Source organism: Egretta garzetta, unplaced genomic scaffold (assembly GCF_000687185.1).
Source record: "Egretta garzetta isolate BGI_Z169 unplaced genomic scaffold, ASM68718v1 scaffold50, whole genome shotgun sequence".
In the NCBI taxonomy this organism is placed as follows: domain Eukaryota; kingdom Metazoa; phylum Chordata; class Aves; order Pelecaniformes; family Ardeidae; genus Egretta; species Egretta garzetta.
Genome location: NW_009258613.1, coordinates 517,123 through 529,172, shown reverse-complemented (window position 1 = coordinate 529,172; position 12,050 = coordinate 517,123). Strand labels below are relative to the sequence as shown.

Sequence of the window (12,050 nt, the reverse complement as noted above, 5' to 3'; positions counted from 1 at the left end):
ATAAATGTCTCACTATTTGGATGTTAAAGCTTGTGACTGATGGAGCATATGTACCCCATAGTGCACAGTCCATACTGTTATGGCTTCAACTTAATATGCTAACTACTGTGTAAAACATCTGCCCCCAGCTTTTTCTGAATGATTTCAGCATCCCCGCTGCATTAGTTGTACATAAGAAGAACAAAGTACCCCAAACAGAATATTTTAATACCTCTTGCCGGTGAACAATATCCTTCCTCTCTTTCTCAAAGAAAACAGAAAGTAACTAGTGAATCACAGTAGTTCTCTCTATATCTGTTTTTAGCCATGTGAATGCAGGCTTAGAAAGATTGCAGAAGTTTCCAGCTCTCTTTGTGATATTTCACAAGTGGCAGAGTGAATAGATCTTAAATTTAGCTAACAAAATGGTGGCTAATCTTACTGCAGAAAGGAGCAGGTAGAATTCTCACCGGGAGTGTAGGTAGTTCTCTCAACCACCACGCTTCTCTTCTGCTTGCTCTTTGTCGTAAGACTCTTTCTTCTCTTTGCTTTATTCTGCTTTTATAGTGTTCTGCTGTGTGTAATTTACAATAGCGTTTTACAGTGTACTACTTTTAAATTAAACAAAAGGAATAAAATTTCTAAGCGAACTAAAATGTGCAATGGTAACACTGAAAATTACTCTAAAATTTATTTTTCAGATTCAAGACTGGCAAAGCATATACCAGTCTACTCATATTCCTATACCAAAATTCACACCTGTTGATGAATCTGTAACATTTATTGGTCGGCTTTGTAGAGAAATCCTGAGGATCACAGACCCAAAGTAAGTACTGTGTGTCATAAGCTTGTATTATAGCACCATGCACTGGATTGCTCCAATTCCACCATATACAAACAAAATATGCAACAAATAGTTTTTCCTGAGCTGTCATATCACTGTCTTTATCTAAAACCAAATTTACCCAATTTGTCCTGTACGTTTTAAATATTAGTCTAGAAAAGTTACAATTTTAGTCTTAAGAAGGAAAACAGTGTGTTAAATAAATAGAGGAGAGAGAAACCAGGGAAGGGTGACAAAACTCTAGCAGAGAGAAGAGTAACTAAACATCACCTGAGATACCTCGAGTGTCTTTCTAATCTCTGCCTGAATAAGATAACTCATTACTCAGATTATTACAGGAACTGCCTGCAGCTTATTCTGAAGTAGTTGTTTGTTTAATTTTTCCTCAGAGTCACGTGTTACATTGACCAGATGAACACCTGGTATGATATCAAAACTCATCAGGAAGTAACCAATAGTCGCCTCTTCTCAGAGATCCAAGATACTTTAGGTACCTTTGGTCTCAATGGTTTAGACAGGCTGCTGTGTTTCATGATTGTAAAGGAACTGCAGGTAACTTTTGAACTTTGGTTTCTCAAGGTCACGATGCTTTTATTGTTTAACAACTTCTAGTGAAATAAAAAAAACTGTTAATTTTTGAAGTGGTAAATTGAAATCAAAAGCATTTGAAAAAAGTGTGTTTGAATCCAAAGGTAAGAATTTCAGTTACAGCTGTAGTTATGAAAGTCTGTACTCTTGAACAAATGGTGCTGTGTAACACCAGGTTGTGTTAGAAAAGGTGGTTTCAAGGAATGCATTTTGGAGGTGTACACTTCGTGTATACTTAAAAGTTGATCTCAGGTCAACTTCTATTTTTCTGTCTAGATACCAACAGAGAATTAGATTGTTTGGGTCTACCATGATATAAATAAGGTGTCAGTTCCATGTAATGACTTCCTTCCCTAATACCTCTATGTGAAACCAAGCTTTTTTGCTTTCTGAGAAGAATCCAGTCCTAGCCTGGTTAAAGATTTTAAGGAAAATAAGTATTGATGAAGACAATTCTTCCTCAAAAATTGAATTAATAGTTGTCTACAGTGGGTTTATATATTGATGAGGGGGATCTGCTAATTGTCCTAACACTGATTAACAGAACTTAGAAAAGGATGAAGTCTAACTACAGAATTCCTCAACTCTTCATCTGGGGAAATATTCTTTCCCTGCTGTTAAAAAATCTGGTATAAATAAACAAAGCATGGAGTACGTGTGAGGATTTTACTTACTTATTTCTTTCTTTTATTTAGAATTTCCTCAGTATGTTTCAGAAAAACATATTGCGTGACAGGACAGTACAGGATACCTTAAAAGCACTTATGAATGCTGTCAGTCCTCTCAAAGGAATTATAGGTAAGTGCTTACCAGTTAAGATGGAAGAAAGCCATTGTCTTTGTACGCTTGCATTTATTCCTCTTCTTACTTGTTCTTTTTTTAATGCCTCACCCTTCTTCTTTTCTCAGCAAATTCAAACAAGGTTTATTCTGCAGCAATTGCAAAAACTCAGAAGATCTGGACAGCATACCTAGACTCCATAATGAAGGTAGGTTTATGTGACTTAGTGACACACAGAATTCACTTTAGGCTCTTTGGGTATATACTTTAAACTGCTTATTTTACTATGTTGTGTTATGTTGACCTTGAATTCTGTAACGTCACAAGTGAAGCAGGCCTGGATTTGCGAGAGCCCCTGAGCTTCATTTGTGTGGACAGCTCGCACTCCACAAAGTGCTTAGCAATGAGACTCGTGTGTCATAGTTTGCAAAAAATGGAGTCTGGCACTAGAGAACTGATCCGGGAAGAATGAATTAGTGGTCAGTGTCAGGAGCTCTGAGACTCCCCACAGTGCCTTGTGCATGTAATGTACCTAAGGGTAAAATCTGGAGCAGTAGCATTTCCTAAACTTGCCTTGTTTATGCAGAAGGCAGTCTACCGTGCTGAAAATTTAAACAAGCTATCCCATTAATGTGTCTTTTTATCTTGTCTTTGTAATGATATTTTGCGACCCCTGTTTTTCAGAGTGCTGTGAGTGTTTGTTTATGTTACTGAAGAGAAGAGGAAAGGTCGGAGGGGGAAGGGGAAGGTTGACTGCCACAAACCTCTCTGTTGGTTTTTATCCTTGCCATTGCTGACCCTAAGGTCTGGGGAGAGGTGGGGAAAAGACTACTAGCATTTTCACTGACCGGTGAAAAAAAAGCATGAACTGGGTTTTTAAATCTGTTTATACCTTGTTACCTTTGTAGTGCCCTTTTCACACTGCCTGTATTTGCTACCATGACCTGTGTGTAAATCTTGAGTGCTGTGAATACTCCTCTCCTTCACACTGCATGGTTGGGGTCAGTTCTGACTGCAGGCAGTCTGAATCAGTGCTGTGGTACCAAAACGAGGAAGTGGCTCCTGTGTTGGGCAGCCCTACCAAGGCCGTTAGGTGTAATGAGGACTTTGTGTAATCTATTTTACTGTAAATTGTTACTCATCAAGTTTTTCTGCAGTTCGTAGTTTGACTTCCTTTGTTGCCTTCAGTATAACGCCCCACCCTTTTGTTGTTTGTTTGTTTCAACAGGTTGGTCAGATGCAGATTTTAAGACAACAGATTACCAATGAATTAAATTATTCCTGCAGGTTTGACTCCAAGCATTTGGCTGCTGCTTTGGAAAATCTCAATAAGTAAGAAGCAAAATGTGCTGAAGAGCTGCATGTATCACTGTGATGTAATTATCATCAGCTCAGCAGTTCTTAAAATCTAAATGATGGCAAAATATGGAGTCTGACTGTATTCAGGTTTTAGTTGATAAGTATTTGAATTTGAACCCAACAAATACATTAAAAATAAATAACTCGGCAAGTAATTTGTATGAACGTGCTAGTGGACAACACAGCTTCTAATTGCATTTGGTTATACCTGGATTTGAGGTCGTGTTTGGATTAGAAGTAAGAACAGTGAAAATGCGTGGTGCTGATTTTGAAATAAATATGATGTTTGTAAAAAAAATATTCCAAAAAAGGTAGTTTACTCTTGCTTGTAACCATTTACGGGTTTTGTGTATTTCAAGTTTTTAAATTAAATATGACATATGGCATTGTGTAAGTTTTATATGGGGATAATTTAAATAAGTATCTAATAAAATCTATTTTTCTTTTAGAGCAATACTGGCAGACATTGAAGCACATTATCAGAACCCATCACTCCCTTATCCTAAAGAAGACAACACTCTCTTGTATGAAATCACAGCTTATTTGGAAGCAGCTGGCATTCACAATCCATTAAATAAGGTCAGGCTTATGTTCTGGTGCTCGGTACAGTTTGCATTTTCTATTTTATTGATTGTTAACTGAGAAAAAAATGAATATGTGGAAGAACTGTATTCCTCTCTCTTTTTTTCCCCCCTCAGATCTACATAACAACAAAACGTCTGCCGTATTTTCCCACTGTCAACTTCCTATTTCTCATTTCCCAGTTTCCGAAACTTCAGTACAACAGAAATTTAGGTATTGTATAAGTTGTTGTTTGTCTAAATCTGATGAAAACCTGTGTGAAATTATCTGTAGAGAAGATAGTGAAATTATCTGCATAGAAAATACTCAGTTTCTGACTTTAGTCCGTCATGTCCAGGCAGGTTTTTTGTAATATTGAAGCCAAATACAGTGGAGTAGGAAACAGAATCCAAACTCCTGTCTTTCTCATTCCATCCCATGCCTTAGGATCATCAAGCTATGGAAGAAATACAGTTGTTACATTAGTTTTTAATTTTTCTGTGTGTGCAAGCAGAAGGGGAGGCACAGCAAAAAAACCTCATGAGAGTATGTTATGTAAGTCTGCTTCTGCTATAAAGGATATGTTCTGGTTTATAAACGTGGTGTTTTGGGGTTGTTTTTTTCTGTGCAGGAGTGGTGTGCAAGCGGCCAGCTGATCAAATTGACTGGCTTCCTCTAGTTCTGGGACTCCTTACCCTGTTGAAACAGTTTCACTCGAGATACACAGAACAATTTCTGGCTCTGATCGGTCAATTTATTCGCTCAACGATGGAACAGTGCACAAGGTATCCGTGTTTTACTTTTCCCCTAAGTGTCTGTTAAGAGGGCTTAAGTAGTATTATCGCTGCTTTTTCAGCATGTTTTTCTAGCAGAGTGTATTTGACATAATAATAACAAATATTTGACTAAATAAAAGATTAAAATACTATTTCTTTTTGTAATGGAATCACATGGTACCTAGTGGAAACAGTATTATTTGAAGGCTGGCATTTTCATGTCATTTTATCCAAATAACTGAGTGGCTAGTAAGAGTGTGTTCTTCGTGGTGGTTTACTTTTAGCCAGAAGATACCAGAAATGCCTGCTGATGTAGTGGGTGCCCTCATGTTCCTGGAAGATTACATTCGCTACACAAAGTTACCCAGAAAGGTAAGGAAGAAGGAATTCCCTGTCTCCCGTATGTAGCACTGAGCAGGAGTGCTGTTTGGGTGAGCTAAATCTTGGTTTATGCTGTGATTATGTACCAGCAGTTTGATTACACATATCTAGAGAGGAGAGGTGGGCCTGTGTGAACATCATGAGGTTCAACAAGGCCAAGTGCAAGGTCCTGCACCTGGGTTGGGGTAACCCGCAGTATCAATACAGGCTGGGGGAAGAAAGGATCGAGAGCAGCCCTGCCGAGGGGGACTTGGGGGTGCTGGTGGATGAAAAGCTGGACATGAGCTGGCCATGTGTGCTGGCAGCCCAGAAGGCCAACCGTACTCTGGGCTGCATCGGGAGAAGCGTGGCCAGAAGGTCCAGGGAGGTGATTCTGCCCCTCTACTCTACTATGGTGAGACCTCACCTGGAGCCCTGCGTCCAGCTCTGGAGCCCTCAGCACAGGAAGGACATGGAAGTGTGGGAGCGGGTCCAGAGGAGGGCTACAAAAATGATCCGAGGGCTGGAGCACCTCTCCTATGAGGACAGGCTGAGGGAGTTGGGCTTGTTCAGCCTGGAGAAGAGAAGGCTGCGGGGAGACCTGATTGCGGCCTTTCAGTACCTAAAGGGGGCCTATAGGAAAGATGGGGACAATCTTTTTAGTAGGGCCAGCTATGTCAGGACAAGGGGTAATGGTTTTAAACTAAACCAGGGTAGGTTTAGACTGGATCTAAGGAAGAAATTCCTTACAATGAGGGTGGTGAAACCCTGGAAGGGGTTGCCCAGAGAGGTGGTGGAGGCCCCATCCCTGGAAACATTCAAGGCCAGGTTGGACGGGGCTCTGAGCAACCTGATCTGGTTAGCGGTGTCCCTGCTCACTGCAGGGGGGTTGGACTAGATGGCCTCTAGGGGTCCCTTCCAACCCAAAACATTCTATGATTCTGTGATTCACTCTAGAACATGGCATCATCTGTAAACAAATATCCAAAACAATGGACTTGTTTGCCTTGTCCAAAAAGCAGTATTGACCCTTTTCAGATGTTCTCTAAAAGATTGCCAAAACGAAATGCAGATGAAAAATCTGTTGCCTGATAGGAATGGGTCATAATGAATTCTTTTACCCTGTATGAACTACAAGTTGTGTTACCTGCATACTTTGTGTAACTATTTCTATACTAGTCATAGTATGCTATGGAAAAATTATTTTCTAGAAAATACAGAGGGGATAAAGAACACAGAAAGGATTTCAATCTTGTGCAGATTTAAGAAGAGTCTGTTCAGAGAGCGTGTGCATTGCTGGGGGGCTTCCAGAAAGGGAAGAAATAAGATAGGAGTTCTGAGGTGCTGCAGAATTGAGTAATAATTAGCAGTATTCTAGATGCAGGGCAAAAAGCTAATTAGCAAGGCTAAATTTTGGTGAAACACCATCTCCAGTCCTTGATTTCCTTCCCTTTCTGCCAAAGCATGGCTTTCCAGACAGCTTCTTTATTTCCCATGCAAGGAAAAGTTCAGAAAGTCTGGGCTTGTAGAAGGACTTTATTTTAGGGTTAAATGCAACTTAACTGCATTTGAAGACGATCTGTTATTTCGGTGTGGTATTAAAGATAAGTCATTATCCTATTTGCTATAGGCTGTACCTCAGTGATTCTTGAGTAAGTCATTTCCCAGCTAATACTTACTACTAAAAGAGAGATTCTTCCAGTTGCTCTCTTCTTCCCAGCCCGCAGTGCAATGTAGTAGAAAGTCCCCGGGTCCGTCTTGCGGCCGATGTTTCCGGCCCCTGGGCCAGCTTCCCCTTCAGCCTGGCACTGTGTGGAGAAACAGCAGGGGGGGTGTTGGCCCTCTGCCAGTCCTAGACCGTACCTCTGGCCCAGCAGTGGCTCACACAACACGGTGTTGTGCTCGTGCGCCAAGCAAGAAGGGATCCAGGAGCACATCCTAAAGCCAGGGCGGTTCAGTTCAGTCGTGTTGTGTGCTCGACCCAGAGATGCTTGCTAACGGATGAATAGAGCATGCAAATTAATAACGAAGAAAATACCTCCTGTGCCTTCCTGTTTTCTTTAGGTTGTTGAAGCACACGTGCCTAGCTTCATTTTTGATGAATTCAGAACTGTTCTATGAATATGGAGAAGGACCGAGTCTTTTGCCCAAACCTGAAATGGGGAGTTGGGGACCAAGGATGAGACAAGTACAGCTTTTCAGCACTGTATCCTTCCCGTGCTTTAAGGCAGTACCTACAGCTGCCTCTATGAAATGTAACCATCAGCGCCAGTCTATATAATTAACACTCTTGGCATGATATGCAATTTGTATCTCATCCAAACAGTGTACATTTTGTACTGCACATTATAAATGCTGTATCTAATTGTTTATGTATAAATCATTTAGTTTTTTCTTCTGAAGAGCTATTTGTGGAAGTCTGACTTTTGTATCACAAATGAACAATGAAATTGGAAATAAAGGTGTCTGCCTCTGTACTACAAAAAGTTAATTTTCCTCAATAGAGGACAGAAAAATAACTAAATGGCCATAGCTGAAAAGTCCTGTCGTGCTACTTAAAGGCACAATTTTTTTTTCCAGTGCAACTGTACCATGACTAATGTTGGGGGCAAGGCGTTTGTGCACATAACTTTCAGTCATAGTATGGAACCTTTCACACCTGGCATAATCTTCTTACTCGGGCTGCTGTGGGGGGAGACGGGGGGTGTTATTGTACCACTGGGACAGCGTGGTAATTATCAGGCTGGAAAAGAGGAGGCAAATGCAGCAGCTGAGGGAGAGGGGACCCAGAAAGAGGAGTTTATGGCACGCAGCAGGCTGGAGGGGCTAGAAGGCAAACTGACTCCTTTAAGCAAGGAAGAGCAAAGGAGAAGGGGCAGAGGGACACGCGGAGCCCCAGGGTGCCGGTCCTGTCTGCGTCACCCTCTGCCTGCAGCGAAGATGCGTCGTCTTCGCCTGCCCTTAAATACCCCAACCTTTTTCCCTGGAATGGGGAAGGTGCGGTTCCCCTCCACTATGGCTGATGAAGGGATCTGGCCAGGGGGACAGCCGTTCATGCCTTCTATTTGTACTCCATCAGAGCCAGCCTAATAAATAACAGTTAGGGCCCTGCTGGTTACCGGTACAAAGGCAGCCCTCATTCACAGAAATCACTCCCATTACCACAAGAATAAATAGATGAATGCTAATGGATTTTGGAGGAGGGGAAGGGTTGGATCAAGAAGATGATTTTATAATCTTGCAACTAGTAGGGTACCCGCAGGTTTTGGATCAAGCAGGGTGACGAGAGCACCTGAACATACCCCAGGGCACGAGCTGTTACGGATCTGGGGGAAGTACGAGGCCCAGCGACTCAAGTACAATTTTTTAGGCATCACCTGGCAAGGAGCCTGCTGGATTATGGAAACAAAACAAGGTTGATGCGCAGCGGTTTGTCGGATTACTGGGGTCCCAGTGCCAGTTTATCCTGCCCTAAGCACAGGTTTTCAGGTCCTTGTATAATGCAGCAAGAAAGAGGAACCAGTTTGTACAGGGGAAAGATGAAAAGAGAGCTTTCGAATAAGACCAGCCCACTGCCCTGTGCTTGCACTGGGACCCGGGCGGCCTTGCAGACCTTTTTGGGCTGGGTGTCTCAGTGGGGTGGGCGAGGCCGGTGGCCACCACTGCGGGGGTGAACCTGTGTCCCGCAGGATCCTAGCACTTTTTCTGCCAAGCTGTTTTCCAGCAGTCGTTCCCCCCCCTCCCCAGGTTTCACGCTTCCCTCTGCTGAATTTCGTGAACTTTCTGTCAGCCCATTTCTCCGGCCTGTCCAGGTCCCCCTGTGCGGCAGCGCAACCCCCTGCCGTGTCAGCCGCTCCGCACGGCTTTGTCTCACCTGCAGATGTGCTGAGGGTCCCTCGCCCAGCTCGGTCATGAAGATGTTAAACAGTACTGGTCCCAGTGTCAGCCCCTGGGGTGCACCAGTACTGACTGGCCCCCAGCTGGACGTTGTGCCACCCCCCGGGCGCTGCCGCCCAGCCAGCTGGTTAAGCTTGATTTTCCCTTTGTAAATCGGTGCTGATTACTTCCAGTCACCTTCTTGTCCTTTGTATGTTTGGGAATGGTTGCCAGGTCTATTTGCTCCATCACCTCCCCAGGGATTGAGGTAAGGCTGGCCGTCCCACAGCTTCCCTCATCCTCCTTCTTGCTGTTCCTGAAGGAGTGATGGTTGCTGCCGTCCAGGCTCACTGCCACCGTTCACAGGGAATGGAGAGAGGCCTCACGCTGACCCTGCCAGCTCCCCCAGCACCCGGGGTGCACCACCAGTCCGCTCCCATGGACTCCTGTACACACGCGTTGTTTAACTGTCCCCTGTCCTGGTCCTCCTCTGCTGAGGGACCAATGAGCTGTGGGGTTCAGTGCCACCGAGCGTTGTTGTTTCACCTATTCCTAACTCAACATTTGCCAAAACCTGTGTCACAGTAACTGGGCTTTCAGAGGGAAGGATTTGAACTCCTGCCCCTGCACCAGCAGGTGGCTTCGCTAGGAGCTCAGCCCTTCCCTCCCCAGCCGGCCAAGGCTTGCCCAACGCCCTTCTCCCTGCCCACTCAAGAGCTTCGGTGTGTCCATGCCATACAGCGTAGGCTTCCCCACTGGCAGACAGGGCCCTTCTGGCCTCCACGTCTCCCTCCAGGTGTGACGGTGCTGCAGAGGTGAACAAAGTCAAATCAGGCAGGTGATGTAACCCAAAATAAGATTCATTCTAATCAAAAGTGTTTGGTACTCCGATGAGCATCAGTAAACCACTGGTTCAGGATGCCAACCGGACTTAACACTACACAGCTGACTTAAGAGTTCTTGAGCTTTAGAACAATGATGCAAGGTGTGCAATCACTCACTTAACAAGGTGAGGGCTCTCAACCTCAAGGAGTTACCCTGGGCAGCATCCCAACCCCAGGGGAGCGTTCCTGACTGCGGCCCCGCTGCTCCGAGCAGGACCGACCCGATTCACCCGCTGGCAGGACTCCCTTTGTACCCTGGGCGGAGGTGACCTGCAGTCACAGATGGCCACGTCCACCACTCTTGGCCAAGGGCTCTGTCTGCCGGTGACTGTGTCCAGGAAAACAGGCACAGCAGGGCAGTAAGGGGGCGAACAGTGCTCCTGCAGATGGACCGGCGGGGGGGGTGGCCAGCGTCAGCCACTGTACGCTCTAAACGCCTGCAGCCCCTCCGAGCCCGCTGAGCTCTCCTGCACGGCAGCAGGCTGCACGGCCCTCACCAACCCTTGAGCGGGGCCACCCCCAGGGTTACCCCCGAGGCTGGAAGACCCCTGACCCGTCTGATACCCGTAACGAGGTAAGCGACGTTTTACCATGGCCCTAAAGGTACACGGTAGGCTAGCAACATTTATGTATCCAGCTATTTTTAGAAGAGTAGTGAGTAGTAGAGTGTTTGACCGCTGCCTAATCACCGCCTAAATTGTCATTTAAATCATCATTTACACCACTGTTTAACTAACATTCAGTTGTTGCTTAATCACCATTTGATTACCATTTGATTTTCATTCAGCCATAAATTTATTACCATTTGATCATCATTTGATCATTAATAAATCCCTTTTATTCAACCTGGTAACAATGACTTCTCTTACTAACCTGTGACACCAGATACGCAAACAGAGAGGTGCAGCAGGAGAAAGAGGGAACACGATGGTACGACTGCAGGAAAAAAAAAAAAAGGATAGACAGGGTGAAATGGGGGAGGAAGGGAGTAGGTACCGCCCAGCTTTAATAACCTGAAGCCTTTAACGTCTAGCCCACACTAGAACCGCATGCTCCTATTTCAGTGGGTAGGAAAGCCAAGAGCAACAGAGGAAGGTCACCAACTGCTGTCAAACTGTTGTTTCCCTATTTGAATTCATTTTTAAGCTTTTCCTTTAGAGAGCTCCAGACTTTCCCAAAACAAGTGCAACTATCCCGTCCCCCACCACGGAAGTACGATTTCCTAAAGTTCATTAAGATAAGTTAAATCACACAGAAAACCCTTAACGCATTGGGGCTTTTGTTATTAATGCAATTATTTATGACTAAGCTTCTAGGTTTAAATCCTGTTTAAGAGTTACACTGGATCCCGGGGGAAAAGCAGCTGATGGGGGGCAGTTCAAGGGCAGTGTAAATTACTGCTGTGACTCAGCAAGCAGAAAAATCAATAATGATTTTATTATTAAGGAGAACCAGTGGTCACAGACAGACTAAAAAAAAACCAAAACCCTCTGGAAAACTATTTGTGATGAGTTTCTGCAGCTGAAGTAGCCCACGCGCATCAGCAGGCATCGTCCCTGTGCTCCGGGTCATCGCAGCATGCCTTGGCAGGGAGTGTATCCCCACATCTCTTCTTTGGAACATTGTATTACTGACATAGATGGTGGGACTGAGGGTACCCTCAGCAAGTTTGCAGATGACACCAAGCTGAGTGGTGCGGTTGACATGCCAGAAGGACGGGATGTCATCCAAAGAGACCTGGACAGGCTGGAGAGGTGGGCCTGTGTGAACCTCATGAGATTCAACAAGGCCAAGTGCAAGGTGCTGCACCTGGGTCAGGGCAACCCCTGGTATCAATACAGACTGGGGGAAGAAAGGATCGAGAGCAGCCCTGCTGAGGGGGACTTGGGGGTGCTGGTGGATGAAAAGCAGGACATGAGCCAGCAATGTGCGCTGGCAGCCCAGAAGGCCAACCGTATCTTGGGTTGCATCAGGAAAAGCATGGCCAGCAGGTTGAGGGAGGTGATTCTGCCCCTCTACTCTGCTCTGGTGAGACCTCACCTG

General features: G+C 44.7%; 1 protein-coding gene across 6 annotated transcripts in view; it reads left to right on the top strand.

Moving 5' to 3' along the window:
- The window catches only part of WASHC5 (WASH complex subunit 5), a 28,508-nt gene extending 20,843 nt beyond the window's left edge, over window positions 1-7,665 (top strand). For 2 of the 6 annotated variants that reach the window (XM_009647976.2, XM_035903404.1), the window contains 10 exons: window positions 681-805; window positions 1,213-1,375; window positions 2,107-2,209; window positions 2,320-2,399; window positions 3,420-3,523; window positions 4,000-4,129; window positions 4,249-4,345; window positions 4,743-4,896; window positions 5,172-5,259; window positions 7,312-7,665. In XM_009647976.2, the coding sequence (XP_009646271.1) occupies window positions 681-805; window positions 1,213-1,375; window positions 2,107-2,209; window positions 2,320-2,399; window positions 3,420-3,523; window positions 4,000-4,129; window positions 4,249-4,345; window positions 4,743-4,896; window positions 5,172-5,259; window positions 7,312-7,368 (1,101 nt within the window). In that variant the 3' untranslated portion in view covers window positions 7,369-7,665. Of the gene's footprint in view, window positions 1-680; window positions 806-1,212; window positions 1,376-2,106; window positions 2,210-2,319; window positions 2,400-3,419; window positions 3,568-3,999; window positions 4,130-4,248; window positions 4,346-4,742; window positions 4,897-5,171; window positions 5,260-7,311 lie in introns of those variants that run through there. The other 4 variants (XM_035903403.1, XM_035903405.1, XM_035903406.1 and 1 more) reach the window with 4 other exon arrangements.
- Window positions 7,666-12,050: the final 4,385 nt, after the last annotated feature.